Source organism: Pongo pygmaeus, chromosome 21 (assembly GCF_028885625.2).
Source record: "Pongo pygmaeus isolate AG05252 chromosome 21, NHGRI_mPonPyg2-v2.0_pri, whole genome shotgun sequence".
Taxonomy (NCBI): Eukaryota; Metazoa; Chordata; class Mammalia; order Primates; family Hominidae; genus Pongo; species Pongo pygmaeus.
The window spans coordinates 10,995,944-11,018,222 of record NC_072394.2 but is presented as its reverse complement, the minus strand read 5'-3'; the positions used below and the strand labels follow the sequence as shown (position 1 = coordinate 11,018,222).

General features: G+C 37.8%; 1 protein-coding gene across 9 annotated transcripts in view; it reads left to right on the top strand.

Annotated features, from left to right (window-relative positions):
- The window catches only part of KIF16B (kinesin family member 16B), a 299,792-nt gene that overhangs the window by 251,954 nt on the left and 25,559 nt on the right, over positions 1 to 22,279 (top strand). For all 9 annotated transcript variants that reach the window (XM_054467129.2, XM_054467128.2, XM_063659361.1 and 6 more), the window contains one exon: positions 4,795 to 4,878. In XM_054467129.2, coding sequence (XP_054323104.1) covers positions 4,795 to 4,878 — 84 coding nt within the window. The remainder of the gene's footprint in view (positions 1 to 4,794; positions 4,879 to 22,279) is intronic.

Sequence of the window (22,279 nt, the reverse complement as noted above, 5' to 3'; positions counted from 1 at the left end):
AGAATATCTGTTTTATTAGAAAAATGAGGCAATAAAAATGAAAATGTGTAAATATAAACTACTTGAGAGGGAATGAAAATGTTCAGATAATATTTCTGATTTAATTTTAAACTTTTTAACATGAGAAATCAGATAAAAGATGTTGGTGTGTGGGGGACATGAGTAGAGAGGTCAGGGACAATTTAGAATCACGTCTTCTCTGAACCTCTCTTGTACTCTTAATTTGTTGGAAGTGTTACATTTCAGAAAACAGCACTTTCAGCAAAATGGAAAAGGTTTTTTGGTGTTGGGTTGTTTTCTTTGGTCTTCCAGGCACAGTTATTTGTCCTGACCAGTGACTCTTTTGATCTTGGTAAATTGTCCATTTTTTAAAACTATTTAGGCAGTTTAAATCATTTACACTTCAGAAATGAAACCTACAGAGAATTGCTTTTGTTGATCTGTTTTGAAATAAATGAGGCAGTAGCTTTGCACTTGTGGAGAGAAAAGAGTCCAGCCCTCTTCTGCACTCTGGCCATCTAACCTGTGGCAAGAGGTTTAGCTATATTATTATTTTAGGAATGAAGTGGTAATTCCTGTCCCTGCTCCCCACCTTCTTCATTCCAGTCATTCAGCAGGTCAGCATCAGGGCCCTCATTTTTCAGAGACTCCTTTATTTGAGCTGAGGAAGCCCATCCAAGTAAAGATGATGCTCTTTTTTTCTTTTTGGAAGATGAACTTAGGAAAGTGACTATAATATCTTCTATGTCTGCTATTATTGTTCTCCAAATGTCCTCCTGTGCCACCTGCCCTGCTATCCCAACGCTTTCACTATTTTAATGTAGTATGTTTTAAAATATAAGATACTTCTAGTTTTTGTTTTACTTTTGAGTGCCTTAAGAAAAATATTATTTTGAAATGGATTGGCTTAGGTATAGCTGTTCAGCAACCATCAAATGAGATACTTTTACTTGGCAGATAACGCAGCTGATGGAAAATGAAGCGACCCTAGCAGTCACTTAAGTGTCGAAGTTTTATGCAGGATTTAGATAGATGAAATTGCTGATATTCAACAATTTTTAACTTACAGAACTGGCAATTTCATCTTGTCCAACCTGAGCTTATAGATAGCAAGGCGTAAGTGGCACGGTTAGGATTCTCTAAAGAGGAGACATGGAGGTGGTTTCCACTATATCAGAGGGAAGGGACTCACTCACGTTGCAGTTGAAGCTGTTTCTGATGGAAACATCATTATATTAATGGGGCATGTTTTTCCTATACTTTACATTATGGCTTTGGCTTTCTTCTTCAGCTTGTTCATGTCCCAGCCCCACCTATAGGACCTGGGCCCATTAGCTCACATTTCTATCATGAGCCACATTGAAACTTTTGCAGCTGTTCCTTTTCTCCATCCTACCCATACTTTATTGTAAGGATAGCTACCATTATTCTTAGTTTTTACTTGGAGAGGGGTAAGATGATAGTTGCTAACTAACTTTGTATGTCCTGGAATGGACTTCTGGGGAGCTCCAGCCCCATCCTGCTTCCTGCTGTTCTCCACTGCTCTGCTGACCCTGGGCAAGGGTACAGGTCCTCAGCAGGGTCCCGTGACAACTCTTGTTGGAACTGTTGATGACTGCCTTGGAGTGGTATGTTCATGTTTCTGGTTACATACACTTAGGAGGAATCACTCTTTTTCATCTTTACCCTAGATCCCCAAAGACTTTGCAACAGTATCTTTCATGCACTGCAGATGCCCCTTACAGCTTTATCCCGAGAGGCCTGGAGTCAGTCCTGACTTTGCCCCCATGACTCTGAGCCTTTCCAAGTCACTTAGCTCTGGGCTTGGGTGTCTTCAATACTAAAGTCAGACAGTTAGTTGAGTATCATGGTCCTGTGATTATAGGCCTGAAAGTCACTTAGAATTGGCCTTTTCCTCCTAAAATCTGAACAACAGTGTTGCACATAATTTACATATAGTTATTTCACAGGCTGAATATTAATAGCACAGAATGCTTGCCTCCATCTGGGTCTGGAGAGGGAACGCCACTGTTGACTAGGAGGAGATGCGAATGCTTGCTCCCTCCCCGCTTCCACTGCCTAAAGTCCTTTTATTGCATGATTTCTGATTGAGCATGTGAGTGTGACTATAAATTTCCCCTGACAGAAACCACATCACCTCATCAGCCACATAAGAAAATGACAAAACAACCAACTGTGAAAGCATGCTTGCCAAGCTTTCAGCACCACAGCATCGGGGGAAGCAGGAGGCACGTTTGTACTGGAGGAGATGGAAGCTGGAGGGAGACAGAAGATGAGCTCTGCTTGTACCTGTCTTCTCTGAGCTGCAACATGGGGGGAGTGTGTTTGTGCCAGTGAGGCCAGGTTCCGGAAAACCCTCTGCTCCTTGAAACGTTGTCACTACGGCTTCCCAGTGGATGCAGAGAGGCCACAAGGGAATGTGGGCGTGCCACTTGCTCAGTCATTACCAGATCTCTGACAGCTATTAATATAGCTAAAATCCAGTCACTAAATCTTCACGGAATCCTTTTAAAGTTTGGTTTCATTTTCTATGGTTTTATTTCAGCAGAGAATACTCGGGCTCAGAGAAACATAGCTAGTAAGCTGGTTAGTGGTCAAGCCAAGATTCAGACTGGGTCTGTCTGCCTCCGTGCCCATGGTCTTTCACTTTACCTTGAACTGATTTTAAAGTTGGATGTCAGCCAACTAAACACTGGTGAGAAACAGAGATGGGGAAACCCATCCCTTGGTGTTACCTTCAACTCACTCCAAGGTTTCTCTGCTTTGGTAGAAAGAACACTAGGGGGAATGAGACAAACATCTGCCCAACTTCAATCAACTTTTAAGACAGGCTATAAAGTCATCAAAGACACCTTTAAGAGAGTGAAAATGGAGAATTATTCTTACTTAAGGAAAAGGCAGACAACGAATTTAAAAATGGACAAAAGAGTTGAACAGACACTTCCTAAAAATGACTAACCAGACGTCAATGAGCAGGTGAAGAGATGTTTGACAACATCAGTTATCAGAGAAATGCAAATATGAACCACAGTAAGCATGACCCATCAGCATTGCTAAGAAGGATGACCACAGTACCAAGTGCTGGTGAAGATCTGGAGCAACCACATCTCTCAGTCACTTCTGATAGGAGTGTCAGTTACTAAAACTGTTTTGGAAACCATTTGATAGTTTCAAATACAGCTGAACACACACACACTCTATAACCCAGCATTTCCAACACGTAAGAGTATGACCATCAGAAATATGTACGTATGTTTATCAGAAGATCTACAGGAAAGTGATCATAGCAGCACAATTCTAGTAACCAAAAACTGGAAACTAACAAAAAGCCCAACAGCAAGATAATGAACAAATACATTATTGAATGTTCACGTGGTAGAATACTGTATCACAATGAAAATGAGCAAACTATTGCTATGCATAACAACATGGTTGGATCTCACAAACATGATGCTGAACAAAAGGAGGTAGACACAAAAGAGTTCATACTGTATGACATCTTTTGCATGAAGTTCAAAAGTAGGAAAAACCAAGCAATGCTATTGTCATAGTGTCAGGCCTGCATTAACTTTTGTAGGGGTGAGAGGGAGTGCCTGGAAGGGAGCAAGGGCAGTTCTGGGGGTGCTGGCAGTGTTCTGTTTCTTGATCCGAGTGCTGGTTACACAGTGTGTTCAGATTTTGAAAATACATCCGGTTCTTCCCTTGCGATATGTGCACTTTTCTGCATGTATATTATACTTTAATACTATGTTTTAAAAGTATTATATATACAGATGCTAGTCTTTAATTTTTGACTACCACTGTGGCAATATAAATTTAAATCAACTTAGTGATTTGCATAGGCATAAAGTTATTTGCATAGGCATAAAATTGGAATTTTGTGACATATTGTGCCCTACATTGTGGGAGAAATGCTCATTTTTTCTTGGTAATGCTTCGTTGGCTTCAATTTGTCCGGTCCTGACAAATTGAGAAAGGAAGGAAATAGTGAATTCCACAACTGCAGCAATTATTGCTACTTAGCATTTATTCAGCCAAGGCAACACTGGCTAGTTGGATTCTCACCAGATTATAGAATCCTATCTTGCCTGGGAATCTGTAGTAGAACTTATTGTTTATAATTTTTGTACATTCAAGAAGAAAAGCATAAGAGAAATACTATGAAATGCTAAGATCAGGCTAAACTAAATCTGAACCTTCACTTTTAGGAAACAAGGTGTAAAGATGGAAAGAGAAGTCCTCTTTTCACATGGGCAGTCTTCATTCACAGTGGTAACTGAAAAGGCAATACTGAATATTTAGAGAACCTTAGCAATAGTCTGAAAATGATTTTATAAAATGTTCAGGTAGTATGTAGGTTGAATTTTCAAATTCTTATCTCAACACGAAACTAATTGGATTCTAGTAAAAAAAAAAAAAAAAGGGAGGGACTGGAAGAAGAACAAACATATGTTTTAAAAAAACAAGAAGTATAAAATACCACCTGGCACAGAGTCTGATATGTCATCTGAGACAGAATGTTGAGAATGAGATTCATTCTTCCATGGAGTTCCCATTGTCCTGTCTTCTCATTTGACCATTGGGGAATCTGACCCAAGGTTGCTTTATCTGTTGAAGATCACACAGCTGGTGATAAAGCAAGGCAGGACCCACCATCTTTAAACTTTCAGCCTCTTTTCACCCCATGGAAGAGATTTCAAATAATAGATAAATAATAGCCCAGCAATTAACAGGTACGCTATTAATGCATGTCTTTTAAAATGTCTATTTCAGCTTGCTGCCCTTGAATTTCCTCCAAAGAAACTATTTGGAAATAAGGATGAACGTGTGATTGCTGAGAGACGAAGTCACTTAGAGGTAACAGAATTAAGCTGTTTTTCCTCTGTGTATGTAGAAAATGTACCATCTGACCGGTAAAAATTGTTTCTGTTAAATACTATTATATTTCTTCACAAGTGTGAAGGTGCTGCCTCATTAACACAGGAGATGGCAGCAGTAGATTATGAAGCTATGATATCAGCTTGTTTAAAATACAAGTCCTTATCTTCCTCTGGTCTAGTGGAACATTTTTCTTATTTTTAAGAAGATGCATTTATTCTAAGGGTTAGGAAGCAGGATGTGAGTGAGAACTAAATATTCACCATAGACAGATGGTATGTGATACAGGATGAGAGTACAAAGCTTGCTGCAAAAACTTGGAATTAATTAACTGAAGATTTATAGTATTACATCATTGTTGCTTTTTCAAGAGAGTTGGAAGCAAAAAGACACATACCTATTTTAGTCATGGGTAGGTTTCATTTGACTTATTTTAACTTAATCTTCCAAGCCAACTACATGTAGAACTCTGGTTTAACACAAGTGTTGTTTTTCTGACTGCCTCACTGCCAATGCACATTGTTGACTGCTTTATCTAGTTTGTATTTCTTTTTTGGGATATAGTTGCTTATTTGGTTGGAGATGCTAATGAGGCTGAGTCTTTTCACCAAGGCAGGGACCAGTTGTTTTCTTTAAGAATGGGGAAAGCATGATCATGGCCAGTCCTTGCTTGTTGGCCACTCTCTTGCCATTGTGAACCATTGAGGCAGACAAGGGATGGAAGTGCAAATAACTGATGATGACCTAGTGTTAGCAAGCTTTCAGGGAGACTCTCAGAGTTCCCCTTGCTACTTCATTTGTATTTGTTTTTGTTTTGTTTTTGTTTTTGTTTTGTTTGAGATGGAATCTCGCTCTGTTGCCTAGGCTGGAGTTCAGTGGCGCGATCTCGGCTCACTGCAACCTCCACCCCTCAGATTCAAGCGATTCTCCTGCCTCAGCCTCTGAGTAGCTGGGATTACAGGTGTGCGCCACCATGCCCAGCTAATTTTTATATTTTTAGTAGAGACGGGGTTTCACCATTTTGGCCAAGCTGGTCTCAAACTCTTGACCTCAAGCCATCCTCCCACCTCCACCTCTCAATGTGCTAGGATCACAGGCGTGAGCCACCGCGCCCGGCCCTTTGCTACTTCTTTAAGAGTAATAATAGTAAGACCTACTGGAAATAAAGTCAAATAAGGAAAGTCCTGAGAAGAGCCCTTTCTGGATTGTGAAGTGCTCTATAAAAAGGTATTCTCATTGCTGGTGACAGCCAGTTAAAATTGACTGCCCATGGCATGCACTTAATGCCACTGAACAAGGATTAGGGAAATATCTAGAGGCTGGAGGTTCCTGTGAGAGCAGAAGGAGAGAAGTGGGAGCAAAGGAGAAATTTAAGACTGGGAGGTTGTTGTCTATGAGGAGCATTTTAGAGTTTTGAGATATTGAATATAGAACCACTCTGAGAAAAGAGGAGTTTCGGGAAGAAGTAATTCAGCCTAGAATGGCATGATCCTGATACCCAACTGAAGAATTTGTGTTCAAGGAAAAGATTATTGTGGTGAGTCTGCTTGATCAAGTTTTCTCAAAGGTTTGATTGTATCATACAAAAAAATTAAAAAATAACAGTAGAACTAGGGATGATTTTCTTTACCTAACTCTTCCCTGCCTTCATTAACTAGACCTGCCTTTCATGGAAACATGGAGAATGATGGTTTATAAACTTGTTTTTATATGCCGACAGAAAATAGATTGTTGTCATCCCTGGCTACTCAGGGCTCTGGTTAAACTCACATGGTGCACAGCTGTGCCGTGACAGATTGGGCATTTTGTGTGCCATGCATTTGTGAGCACAGCACTGGGTACCCTTGGTTTTCCATTCCAACTTCCTGAGTTAGAGCAAAGTTCAGGGCACTCTTTCATTGTTAATGCTTTCAGGTGGAACCTATGTTTGTCCTTTTGGCATCTGCTGCTTCATCACTGAACCCTTCTAAACCATCAGCTGTTGATGAGCAGAGTTTTATGTTAATGTCTCTGCCTAGGCAAGGAACCCTTCCTTCCCTTGGCTGTGACTGTTATTTATCTGTGGCATTATCCTTTAGACAACAGCTTCCACACTTTACGGAAATAAGCACTTACTTTTGAAATTTAATGCATTTCACCTAATGTTGACTGTTAAATCTTAGAATATTATCTTCTTTTCAAGGAGCAAGTGTAAGTAACCTTCACTTTAATAGAAAGTTAATCTGAGATTCTCGAGTTAATTCCCTGTGACTATTTTCATATGAAAATCATATGAAAATCAACGTAGTTATTTTCCCTGAACTTCCCATTTAATTCAACAAACATTCATTTAATTCCTTACTACATGCTGGAGACAGTGGTAAGTGTTACATAGAATACAAAGACAAATGAGATATTTCCTTTCCTCTAAGTGTGTATGTTCAAATTCCTATATGAAACTTTACCTAGTCATATATATAAATACATAAACACATATGGATTCAAGTAGGACACATCTGCACTAGCTGATAAATGTGATGTCTGCTTAAAAGAAGTTATCCAACTGATTATTCGTATCCAGAAATGCAACTTTCTGAACCTCACCGTGATATAGCTGTATAAAGTGGTGTTTTAAGTAGGCATTCAATTGTGTTTTGATCTTCCATTAAGATATTTCTAAGATTTGGACCTTGTGTTTGAGTTTATTAGCAAAAAGTATAAAATGTTTTCCTGTTAAAGACATAAACACCATTTTGGCACTCTCAAGTTATAAAAATTAAGTCTGTTAAAATATTTATTTTTAGAAATGATGGATAGGAACAGAAATTTCTCACTGTTGTCAGATGTTTTGGAGATTAATTTTTTTTACCTTGGAGCAAGGATCATTGGTTATGTGTCTGGTGGTGGGTGGTAATAGTGTAGGGGCTGGAAATTGTAACATTTAACATATTGTGCCACATAAAGGCAAGAGTAAGAACGTGATGATGGTAAGATAGTAAGTAGAGGAGTATAAATTGGGTCATAAGGGCTCATCTCATTGCCAAACTTCTATCTGCTCCACTGATACCTAGCCAACTTTGGTTTGTAGCTGGAGCCAGTTTTTTCAGAATCTGGTTAATAATTGCTTTACATCTCATGCTCAAATGCTCCCAGCATTTTTGTTCAAAAAGAACTGTAGAATCTTTGAAGATTTCTAATGTGGGTAGATCTCCCTACACTGCCATCCTGGCCCAGCTCAACCAGTTCAGTGTAACTGTGCATGTTGTGGGCAGACTCTGCCCTCAGTCAGTCAGAGGCTTCTGCTAACAACACTCCTCATATGTGACATGCTTCCCAGGCTCCAGACATTCCTTCTGGTAGCCCTGACAACTGCCTGGGAGACATGTGTTGGCAGATAGAGCAGTGGAGGTAACAGGAAAAGAATGTACCTAGTCTCTGATGTGTTGGTTTGAGCAAAAGGTACTTCTTAATGTATTTTCAGTGAGATAGCGTAGCTTAGATCAAGCCATTAGAAACTGCCATTGTGTTGTAGACCAGAAATGGTGGAGTATCAGCAATTTCATATGCTTCACATAGTGCCTGCTTTCCCACATTTGCTTGCTGTTTATTAAGGCCAAGCATGAGTGGAAAATGCTTATGATATCCTGTCATACATTCCTCACAACCAACTTGGTGAGTTCTGCCATTATCTTCATCTTACAGGTGAAGGCCTATGTCTTGGGGAGGAGAAAGAGGGTCACAAAGGTAGTAAGTGGCAAAGCCACAGTTCATACTCAGTTGTCTTTTAGAACAAACCCCTTCTTTTAATCAGCATACTCTAAGTTTGGAATGGAGTTGGTTCTTCCTGTAAAGAAAGGCCATTGCTGTTGAAAAAAGTCACCTTCCAGTGTTATCACTACAGTGTTAACTAAGATCCACTGTCTAATTATTTATTCTTAAATGCCATTCCTGTTATTCAGCAATTATTGAGCACCTACTCTGTGCCAAGCAGTGTTCTAGAACTGAAGAAACTAGTTAATAACACAGGCCCCTTTCCTCATCTCTTAACTAACCATGGCAGTATCGATGGCTTTTATTTATAATCTTATTTTCGTTGTTTAAGGAAAGATGTTTATTGTGATTATTGACTTCAAATATTCACTTTGTGAGTAATAAAAGGTTCTGAATCTCTGTTGCTTACAGCTTTGTTTATTTATGAGATGTCACATTGTTCTTGTGCAGAGAGTATGTCAAATTCATTAAAGTATAAAAAAGGATATTTTATGTGAAATACTGAAAAATATAAGCTTAGAATATCTTTAAAGACATTTTTATGGCTTTAAATGTTGTACATATTATATAAAATATACATATATAGTATACACACATACATAGTATATAAATATGTATATCCAAATGGATATCAAATTGAGTTCTAATAAATGTGGTATATAGTATTTCTTAACCACGGGCCTGAAACATCTGAAGCTGAACCATATGGTTCTAGAATATTCTATCTCTCAAACTGCCAGTGGTAAAGGACCAGTTACTTAATTCCATCACTTATCAGTACTTTTGCACAATGAATGACAATTAATTACAAGAAAAAATAAATAAAAAGGACATACAAAATAGAAGCACAATTCTTTTCTTTATTATATGTAGATTCAACAGACATAAAATTAGTTAAATTGCAGTAGAAGTGTCTGAAACATGGACCACACTTTGAGTAGCACTGCTTTGGAACATTCATGAAACCTCACCTCTACTTCTCTAAGACTCCTGTCACTTTTTGCATGTATCAAAAGCTATGTTTATGTCTCACATCTTCCCTGTTGTGCTCTTCAATACTTGAAGTTGGCAGAATTGATGTCTAATTCAATTCCTAATCTCCCATTATACTTCACACATGCTTCACCTTCACTGAATTAGCAGAAAATCTGCCCAAATTAGCCCCAAGTTAATGAGTTTTCTGTTTTATTTTTGTTCATTGATGAAAGGTGCATTTTGGGTTATTAATTTCAGAGAACATTATTATCTACTTGGAAATATTTCTATTAATCATTTTAATAATCTGTCATTTCAAGGAGTAACTATAATTAATGAAAAAAATGAAATCCTCTAAAACCACAAAACTTTCCAGAATAATACAATCGCTTTTGGAAGTAAGAAGGTGAGACATCCTAGGAAATTTTCTTCAAAACTGCCTAGAAAACTGGAGCAGCCAGCAGCTGAAATCTACCTCTTCTGTCCCCATTTTCATCTCTTTAGCTTGAGCATTAAGATAGATCAAAAGAAATGTGATAGCTAGGAGTGTGGACCTTGGAGCAGATCATCCCAGTTTTGAGTACTGATTCTGCTCCTTTGGAATTATTTAATGTCACTGTTTCAGTTTCCTTCTCTGAACAATGAGGATAATAATACCATTTTCCTAGAGTTGTACTGAGAATTAAATGTGATTGCATATACAACATGGAATCTGGTACAAAGAAAAACACTCAAAAATGTTTGTGGGTCCCGTGATGATAGAGATGATTGTGGTGGTGGTGATGGTGATAATGATGACAAGGAAAATGATGGAGCCTTATGGTGCATTTCAGAGCTGTTTTAAGAGCCAAGGGAAGGCGAAAGAGCACCACTCCCCAGCAATCATGAAATGTAACAATAGTAGTATCTCAGTTTGTTACATTTACTTGAAAAGTCAATGACAGCAGAGACACTAAAATCGTGTCACTATTCTTATTCTTGATGATTCCTGGAAGATACCGGAACTCTTGCTGTAATACCAGCCTGTCTTTCAACCTGTAAGATTGTAATCTGAAAAATAAAAATGACTTTCTGAAAGATTTAATCATGGTGGAGCTGTTGTCCAAAATGTTAAAGATTAGAGGCATAGGATCATTATGAATGATTCTTCCAGATTGACACCTTGTTATTTACAGCTGCTTAGTTCTCTTGGCATGTCTACCAGGTCACTGACTGCAAGACTGCCCACTGTGAAGTCCCCGGCTGACTTGGTGTATGCCCTGGACTTCTGCCTGTGAAAGAAATAGATAAGTATCAATGAGTTTCAGCCAAAAAATCCCAGGAATACATCTATTTTTAAAGCAATGTTAGATGTATTGATTTACCACAACAAGGAAGAACCATGTGAACCACAGGAACCACGCAAGCTTCTCAGTAAGAAGGTATTAAAAGGAAGTTATTAAGAATTTGGACTTGTATTAGGTAATTTGGGGAAGAATGCAGGAAAGCAGGGCTTTGTTCTGGATTGGATGCTGGGGGCAATTCTCTGATTGAGTGTATTAATAATTCTTATCCAGAAAGCAGGAAGAACAGAGTGAGGTTTAAAACATGATTGATAAGCCAAGATATGGAATCAACCTAAGCATCCATTAATGGGTGAATGGATAAAGAAAATATAGTATATATACACAATGGAATATTATTCAGCCTTAAAAGGAATTTGCAGCAATATGAATGAAACTGGGGGTCATTATGTTAAATGCAATAAGCCAGGAACAGAAAGACAAATGTTGCATGTTCTCACTCATATGTGGGAGCAAAAAAAGTGGATCTCATGGGGATAGAGAGTAGAATGGTGGTTACCAGAGACTGAGAAGGGGATGAAGGTGGGTGAAGAGAAGTTGGTTAATGGGTACAAAAATACAATTAGAAGGAATAAGTTCTAGTATTTGATAACACAGTGTGGCTATTATAGTTAATTATCACTTATTGTATATTTCAAAACAGCTAGAAGGTATGAATTGCAATGTTTCTAACACAAAGTAAAGAAAAATGAGTTGATGGATATTCCAGTTACCCTGAAATTACACATTTTGTACAGGTATCAACATCACTTATAGCCCCAAAATATGTACAACTATAGCATATCAATAAAAAGTATGGTTGATAAAAAGCACTATATTTGCCCAGAAAAGGAAATATTTGATTATATTTGATCACAATGTTCATGTTTTTGTCTTTGATCTGACACTATTATGGAGTGGTCTTTTTTTTTTTTTATTTTTAGTTTTTGGGCTTGATCCTTCATGGTCACAGAGTAACCTTGTCTGGCGTTGATATTCTTTGAAATTGTTTGTGGTCCACGGGAGAACACTACAGCTTAGCTGTGAGAATGCCAGGCTGGTTCCTAACTGCTTTTCTTTTATTTTTCTCGCAGTAAAGGGATGCCCAGAGTTTATAGGCATTGTCCTGTCTAATGGAAGATGTTAACTAAATGAAGAACTGTTTCCAAAATAAAGTCTCGGTAGTTCAAATGACTTATCTGCCAAATACAGGTATTAGTAATGGCTGTCAGTATTGATATATCACCACCACCACCACTACTCCATGGCCAGGAGTCACCTTTCTGGCTTATGGTGCCTGCAACACACAGCCTAGTTTTTCCTGACTAAAAACACTTTCTCATTCTACTTTAGTTTTATTTTACTCTCAAACCTCGAATTTTCAGTAATAGAATTATTTGGTTTAGACATTTTATAGATTGAGCCTTTTTGGTTTCAAAGTAAATATCAAGAAGTAAAAATCCTAGAATTTCTGAATTTTCTCAGTCATTTACCTATTGGAAAGATATTAGGCAGTTCTACATTTAATGTTCTTTTCATCTATTCTCTGCTGATCTTAAAAAACATATAATAATAGAACCATTATCCAACACAGAGATTAAATAAATACCTCATAGGAAAAACTGTTTTCTTCCTCATTTAGGTTTTTATTTTTTTCATCTGGTTATCTGATTATTTACATTAGCAGGAGCTGTTTTCTGTTATTAGTCCATTACCACTATCATCAGCAGCAAAGCATTTTTTAAAGGTGTTATGTTTAGTGGCTATTGGAGTATTCAAGGAAATTGAACTGGAGTGTGGGGGCTTTTCCATGTTGGTGGCTCTTGGAGTCAGAGAAGCTGAAGATGCTGCAATCCTGAGGCTCATTGCCTGTCAAATCATTTTATACAACAGAAATCCTATGTATATGTGTTAGTGCTTTATGAATGCACCAGTGAGCGAGAGTCTCCAATTGGAGGGTAAGTGGGAAAAATCTCACTTTGGTTTTCATGAGCAGTCATTGGTGTAAGAGGAAAGCAAAATTAAGACAACTATTTTCAAGAATAATAACAACTTCTAACTCAGATGGAAGTCTAGGGGAGAAAAGGGAGGACTCCCTACACTGTCATCAAACAGTTGTGCTCTGCCATTTTTCTCCTTCTTATTCCCCAAATGACATTCAGTATTGAGATGATGGCTAACCACTCAGGGAGTCAAAGCACACTATAAGCAGAAAGTTTTTCTCCATCTTTGGGCTCCCAGTTTAAACTCTAAGCTGGAAATCAGGATCTTCATTTCTTTATTGATCGTGTTTTAAGTCAGCCAAAACATCTCAGGGCTTGGAATCCTTCCCTCAGCTCAGATGTATTCTCCTCAGAGAGGCCTGCCCTGCCCACCAAGTAGAAGCAGTCCTGGCCCTAATGCTGTCCACCAGATTCCCCTGTTATTTCTTGGTCACAGCATTTAGCAGTTGTTGGAAAGTTTTTTGCTTGTTGATTGGTTGGTTTTGTTACAAAGTATTTTATGTTTTATGAGAGGCTAAGTTTGTGAAGACAGGATTCCAGATGCTTCATTCACCTAGAACAGTATCTGCCCCTTAATAGGTCCTCAGTAAATATTTGTTCAGTGTCCAGTTAAAACCGTGTTGAACAGCAAATAGCAGATATTCTGACAAAAAAAAATACAAAAAAATTCAAAATGAGAGCACATTTGTAAACATGGGTTTGAGTGCTTGCTCTACCACATTGCAAAATGCCACTGGACAAGTTATTTAACCCCTCTGAGCATCATTCTTCTTAGTGCAAAACAAGGATAAGAACAACTAATTTTCAGGATTGTTGAGAGGATCAAATGAGAATGGTATGTAAAAAGTACCTAATAGAAAATATAGTCTGTAATATGTCGTCAGTTGATGCACGATAAAGTTAAAAGCATACACTATAGAACCGTTAGATCTGGTTGTGAATTACTGCTCTGCTACTTAATGACTGAGTAATCTTGGACAAGTTACTTCTCTGTGAATCAGTTTTATTACCCATAAAATGGAAATAATGCTACCCATCTTATATAGTTGTGATGGTTAATGAAATAATTCATATAAAATATTTGGATAGGTTCCTGATACATAGCAAACACTAGAAATGATTATTGTTTTTTTAAGCTGTTGCTACTTTGCAGTTGTGTTGTAGTGACTTACAGTATAATTTTACAAATAAACATTTAAAATCCTAGCTTATGCAATAAGACAAGAAAAAATATATACTGATTGGAAAGTAAGACATAAAACTGTGTTATTCACAGATGACATGATTGTTTATGTAGATAATCTGAAAGAATTAACAAAGAAAAAAACTCCTGGAATTGATACATGATTGTAGCAAGGTTGTAGAATACAAGGTTAATATATAAACATCAATAGCTATTCTATATACCAGCAACAAGCAAATGGAATTGGAAGTTAATAACACAATACCATTTACTTTAGCATCCCCCAAAACTAAATACTTGTTTATAAATCTAACAAAATATGTACAAGCTCTATATGAGTAAAACTACAAAATTCTGATGAAAGAAATCAAAGACAAACTAATGAAGAGGTATTCCATGTTCATAGGTAGGAAGACTCAACACTGTTAAGATGTCAGTTCTTTACAAGTTGGTCTATAGATTCAACTCACTCCCAATCAAATTAGGAAGACTGACACTACCAAACTCCAATACTTAACATAAAGCTGCAGTAATCAAGACAGTGTTGTACTGGTGAAAGAATAGACAGATAATGGAACAGAACAGAGAGCCCAGAAATAGATATAATTAATTATCTTTTGCAAAGGAGCAAAGGTAATAAAATGAAGTAGAGATAGTCTTTTCAACAAATAGTCTTTTCAATAAATGGAACAATTGGATATCCACATGCAAAAAAACCAGTCTAGACACAGACCTTATGCCATTCACAAAAACTAAACTGGATTATAGGCCTAGAAGTAAAACACAAAACTATAAAATTCCTAGGAGATGACATAGGAGAAAACCTAGATGACTTTGGATGTGGAAATAACTTTTTAGATACAACACCAGTGACATGATTCATAAAATAAATAAGATAGACTTCACTAAAGTTTAAAACTTCTGCTCTGCAAAAGACACTGTCAGGAGGATAAGGGAATCTACAGACTGGAAAAAAATATTTGCAATAGGCATGTCTGATAAAGGGGTGTAATTCCAAGTATACAAAGAACTCTTAAAACTCAACAATAAGAACACAAACAACCTCATTAAAAATAGGCAAAAGAGGCTGAGCATGGTGGCTCATGCCTGTAATCCCAACACTTTAAGAGGCCGAGGCAGGCAGATCACATGAGGTCAGGAGTTTGAGACCAGCCTGGCCAACATGGTGAAACCCCATCTCTACTAAAAATACAAAAATTAGCCGGGTATGGTGGTGCACACCTGTAATCCCAGCTACTCGGGAGGCTGAGGCAGGAGAGTCGCTTGAACCCAGGAGGTTGCAGTGATCCAAGATAGCACCACTGCACTCCAGCCTGGGCAACAGAGCGAGACTCTGTCTCAAAAAAAAAAGAAAAAAATGGGCAAAAGACTTGAACAGACATCTCACCAAAGAAGATATACAGATGGCAAATAAGCATATGAAAAGAGGCTCAATAACTTATGTCATTAGGAAATTGGAAATGAAAACAAGATACCACCATACACCTAATAGAATGGCCAAAAGTTGGAACATAAACAGCACCAAATGCTGGTGAGGGTGTGCAATAAGAACTGTCATTCATTGCTGGTGAGAGTGAAAAATAATATAGCCACTTTGCACGGTTTTCGCGATTTCTTACAAAATTAAACATACTCTTACCGTATGATCCAGCCCTCTCACTCCTTGGCATTGACCCAAAGAAGTTGAAATGTGCCCTCTCAAAAATCTGCACATAAATGTTTATAGTAGTGTTAATCATAATTGCCCAAGTGTGGATATAACTTAGATATCCTTTAGTAGGTAAATGGATAAATAAACTGTGGTACATCCAAACAATAGAATGTTATGTAGCACTAAAAAGAAATGAGCTTTCAAGCCATGAAGAGATTTTGGCAGAACATTGAATGCATATTACTAAGTAGAAGAAGACAATTTGAAAAGATTATATGGTGTATGATTCTAACTATATGGCATTTTGGAAAAGGCACAACTAATAAGACAATAAAAGGATCAGTGGTTGCCAGGGATTTGAGGGAGGGGAGAGATGAATAGGCAGAGAATAAAGGATTTTTAAGGCAGTAAAGCTACTCTGTATGATATATAATGGTAGATACGTGTCATTATACATTTTTCAAACCCCATAGAAAGTACAACAAGAGTGAACCCTAATGTAAGTTATAGACTTTGGGTGATAATGATGCCTCAATGTAGATTCATCAGTCCTAACAAATATGCCACTCTGGTGTGGGATTTTGATAGCAGGGGAGGCTCTGCATATCTGGGGGGTTAAGTGTTCTATGGGAAATTTGTATACTACACTCAGTTTTTCTAACAACCTCTAAAACTAAGAAGTAAAATCTATTTTTTAAAAGTACATGTTTAAAAATAAATCATCATGTGGTAGTTATGTATTTATAATAGTCCTTTCCTCCTTTTCTCTCTTAATTGCTCTTTCACTTCTATCCTTCCTCCAACCTCTTATTTTTCCACTGTGCCCTTATTGCTTTGCTTAAAAAAATAAGAAAGAAAAAGAAGAAAAGGGAAGAGAAGAACAGTGGCTGGGTGGATGGACAGATGGGTAGATTTGACACTATTAATCATTTTTTCTTGAAAGTATAATTTAAACTGTTATTAAAAGGAGCATATCTTCCAAACAAGTTATGTTTTTCATACGTATTTTCCACTGCTTAGCATATGATAATTTATATTTTATTAGAAATGGCTCACTCATTACTCTAAAATTTGAGAGTCACTGTTGTATATTTTATCAAGCACCATATTTATTCACTTGTTCTTCCCAAACTCAAGTTCAATGTCTGTCTATATGAATCAATCATTGCCTTCCCAAGTCTGAAAATTAGACCTAGTGGGATTCCCTTTCCATGTTAAAATGTTTGAACACAGAAACCAAGAAGGAAATATGTCGTAATCACATGTAGCCATTAAGTAGGTGAGAGGCCTCATGGAACACTGATGTAATTGGACAAACAGTTGTAAAGATCCTTTTCCCCTATAATTTTCATATACTACAAGCAAAGACTTTTTCACACTGGTGTTTGGTTGAGGGTCTTCATGTTCTTCTGTCTTGTAGTATCATTTGCAATATTCTAAGTGACCTATTATTAGATTTAACTGTTAGTATAAATTTTAAATGCTTTTTATTCAAGGGTCACTTAAGAAATCTAATAAAGGTTGTTCCTGCCTCCCCCTCTTAACTTTCTACAGTACTGAAACTAAATTCTCCTTAGTTCTGTCAGACAGAAAAGTTGACATAATCTTCTATTTAGTTCGTGTGCAGAGCCAGAAGTACTTGAGGACATTAATTTAATATCAAAATGTGGTTAGAATTTTTCATGGAAATGAGAATGTCTTCATTTAAGGACATAGCCAAAGTTCTCTTTGGTACAGAGTGACCTTCTGTGGCAATTCTTTGCAACCCTTTCTGGTTCAAAAGAGCAAATTACCTTTACCTAAGAGTGTTGGATGTGTTAATATCGGGTGTTAAATAAGTTCTTAAAATCAAATAATCCAACTCTGCTATACTAGCCAATTTCTAGCATGCAAAGGTAATACAACCATAAACTTTCCAAGCCTCATTGGATTAAAGGGAATCTCAGATACTGTGATGTAGCAACTAATGCCCTATATTTTCTCTTTTTTCACTTTATGACAATATGTAGAAAACCAGAATGAATAATGTAATGAACCTTCCAAGTATATGGTCAATTTTGGAATAGGTGTGGTGTGGTGCTGAAAAAAATGTATAGTCTGTTGATTTGGGGTGGAGAGTTCTGTAGATGTCTATTAGGTCCGCTTGGTGCAGAGCTGAGTTCAATTCCTGGGTATCCTTGTTGACTTTCTGTCTCGTTGATCTGTCTAATGTTGATAGTGGGGTGTTAAAGTCTCCCATTATTAATGTGTGGGAGTCTAAGTCTCTTTGTAGGTCACTCAGGAGTTGCTTTATGAATCTGGGTGCTCCTGTATTGGGTGCATATATATTTAGGATAGTTAGCTCTTCTTGTTGAATTAATCCCTTTACCATTATGTAATGGCCTTCTTTGTCTCTTTTGATCTTTGTTGGTTTAAAGTCTGTTTTATCAGAGACTAGGATTGCAACCCCTGCCTTTTTTTGTTTTCCATTTGCTTGGTAGATCTTCCTCCATCCTTTTATTTTGAGCCTATGTGTGTCTCTGCACGTAAGATGGGTTTCCTGAATACAGCACACTGATGGGTCTTGAGTCTTTATCCAGTTTGCCAGTCTGTGTCTTTTAATTGGAGCATTTAGTCCATTTACATTTAAAGTTAATATTGTTATGTGTGAATTTGATCCTGTCATTATGATGTTAGCTGGATATTTTGCTCGTTAGTTGATGCAGTCTCTTCCTAGTCTCGATGGTCTTTACATTTCGGTATGATTTTGCAGTGGCTGGTACCGGTTGTGCCTTTCCATGTTTAGTGCTTCCTTCAGGAGCTCTTTTAGGGCAGGCCTGGTGGTGACAAAATCTCTCAGCATTTGCTTGTCTGTAAAGTATTTTATTTCTCCTTCACTTATGAAGCTTAGTTTGGCAGGATATGAAATCTCCTTAAGCTGATAAGCAACTTCAGCAAAGTCTCAGGATACAAAATCAACGTGCAAAAATCACAAGCATTCTTATACATCAATAACAGACAAACAGAGAGCCAAATCATGAGTGAACTCCCATTCACAATTGCTTCAAAGAGAATAAAATACCTAGGAATCCAACTTACAAGGGATGTGAAAGACCTCTTCAAGGAGAACTACAAACCACTGCTCAAGGAAATAAAAGAGGATACAAACAAATGGAAGAACATTCCATGCTCATGGGTAGGAAGAATCAATATCATGAAAATGGCCATCCTTCCCAAGGTAATTTACAGATTCAATGCCATCCCCATCAAGCTACCAATGACTTTCTTCTCAGAATTGGAAAAAACTACTTTAAAGTTCATATGGAACCAAAAAAGAGCCCGCATCGCCAAGTCAATCCTAAGCCAAAAGAACAAAGCTGGAGGCATCACACTACCTGACTTCAAACTATACTACAAGGCTACAGTAACCAAAACAGCATGGTACTGGTACCAAAACAGAGATATAGATCAATGGAACAGAACAGAGCCGTCAGAAATAATGCCACATATCTACAAGTATCTGATCTTTGACAAACCTGACAAAAACAAGAAATGGGGAAAGGATTCCCTATTTAATAAATGGTGCTGGGAAAACTGGCTAGCCATATGTAGAAAGCTGAAACTGGATCCCTTCCTTACACCTTATACAAAAATCAATTCAAGATGGATTAAAGACTTAAATGTTAGACCTAAAACCATAAAAACCCTAGAAGAAAACCTAGGCATTACCATTCAGGACATAGGCATGGGCAAGGACTTCATGTCTAAAACACCAAAAGCAATGGCAACAAAAGCCAAAATTGACAAATGGGATCTAATTAAACTCAAGAGCTTCTGCACAGCAAAAGAAACCACCATCAGAGTGAACAGGCAACCTACAAAATGGGAGAAAATTTTCGCAACCTACTCATCTGACAAAGGGCTAATATCCAGAATCTACAATGAACTCCAACAAATTTACAAGAAAAAAACAAACAACCCCATCAAAAAGTGGGCGAAGGACATGAACAGACACTTCTCAAAAGAAGACATTTATGCAGCCAAAAAACACATGAAAAAATGCTCACCATCACTGGCCATCAGAGAAATGCAAATCAAAACCACAATGAGATACCATCTCACACCAGTTAGAATGGCAATCATTAAAAAGTCAGGAAACAACAGGTGCTGGAGAGGATGTGGAGAAATAGGAACACTTTTACACTGTTGGTGGGACTGTAAACTAGTTCAACCCTTGTGGAAGTCAGTGTGGCGATTCCTCAGGGATCTAGAACTAGAAATTCCATTTGACCCAGCCATCCCATTACTGGGTATATACCCAAAGGACTATAAATCATGCTGCTATAAAGACACATGCACACGTATGTTTATTGCGGCATTATTCACAATAGCAAAGACTTGGAACCAACCCAAATGTCCTACAATGATAGACTGGATTAAGAAAATGTGGCACATATACACCATGGAATACTATGCAGCCATAAAAAATGATGAGTTCACGTCCTTTGTAGGGACATGGATGAAATTGGAAATCATCATTCTCAGTAAACTATCGCAAGAACAAAAAACCAAACACCGCATATTCTCACTCATAGGTGGGAATTGAACAATGAGAACACATGGACACAGGAAGGGGAACATCACACTCTGGGGACTGTTGTGGGGTGGGGGGAGGGGGGAGGGATAGCATTGGGAGATATACCTAATGCTAGATGACGAGTTGGTGGGTGCAGCGCACCAGCATGGCACATGTATACATATGTAACTTACCTGCACATTGGGCACATGTACCATAAAACCTAAAGTATAATAATAATAATAATAATAATAATAATAATAAAAGAAAAAAAAAAAAATGAAAACAAAGATACCAAGTGAGGTACTTTAAAAAAAAAAAAAATGTAATGAACCCCAATGTACCCTCTCCATCACCCCACTTCAACGCATAATCATCATGGGGCCAATCTTACTTATATGCAGACACACACACATGCACACACGGGATTATTTTAAAGAAAATATCAGGCATCATATTATTTCATTTATAAATATTTTAAGCTATATCTCTTAAGAAAGCAAGACTTTAATTTTTAAATGTAACCACAATACTATCATCAAACACAGACACACACGCTCCAAATTCATCTCTCAATATAAACAAATATTCAGTCAGCATTGAAGCCATACCGATTTTCTCATGTCTTACAATATGTGTGTTTCAATCATGACCAACATATTTACACATAGCATTGGTTGGTACGTCTTTCTGGTTTCTTCCAATCTATAGGTTTTTCTCTTTTTTTTTTTTTAATTACTCACCATTTATTTGATGAGGACAGCATGTCATTTACGTGTTGAATTCCTCATGTTCTGGGTTTCGCTGAGTGCAACTCCATGGCATTGTTCACCATGCTCCTCTAACCCTGCATCTTCTGAAAACCAGAGGCTTGATTAAGTTCAGGTTTGATTTTTTTTTTTTGCAAGAACACTTTATAGGTGGGACTGTACTTCTAATTGCATTTTACAGGAAGCACTTGATGTCTGATGGTCTCTCTTTTAGGGTCTTTGCTGTCTTTATTAAAGCCATTCAGTGACTGTGACAGTCACCATTCATGCTCAGGACTGCTTCCCATGCCTGCACTGAGCCTGATATAGGGGATATCACCACTGATCCCACATAAATATAAACTACCATCAGAGAATACTATAAACACCTCTACACAAATAAATTAGAAAATCTAGAAGAAACAGATAAATTCCTGGACACATACACCCTGCCAAGTCTAAGCCAGGAAGAAGTTGAATCCCTGAATAAACCAATAACAAGTTTTGCATGCAGTCAGTCATATAGCTTGTGTCTTCAAAGAGCTCACAATTCTAATGGAGCAGAGACACATCATTACAGGAGACTGTCATAACTGCAGGGATAGTCATGGACTTCTTTTTTTAAGGTCAGAGGACATGAGTCCCAAAGCAGTGGTTCTCAAACCTATCTGGTCTAATCTTTGAAATTATCTTGAGCAGCTTTTTGAAAAATACAGATTCTCCAGCCTTGTTCCAGTATATTCTGAGTCAACAGGACTAGGGTGGGACTCAGGAATCTGGATCTACTGTGGAAAGGTGAGATTGGTGGTTGAAGGTAGACAGGGAAGGAAAAGCCAGATTCCACAAGCCATCTCCATGACTTTGGACCTGATCCAGAGGACCAGGAGCCAATGGAATGTTGTCAGCAGCAAAGTGGAGGAATGAGGCTTTATCATTGTGGAGAGAATGGTGGGAGCAGGGGAGCCTGGGGGCAGGAAGAGCAGTGACTAGGGTATTCCCATCTTGCAGGGAGACATGATTGTGCCCTAAACTAGGTGCACTGGCAGCTGAGATGAGAAAAACTGGTAGATTAGAGACATACACATGAGATAGAATCAGTATGGCTTGTTCTTCAACTGAATGAGACCTGGGGGGCAGTGATGAAATTGGTATGAATACCCAAAACCCTGGA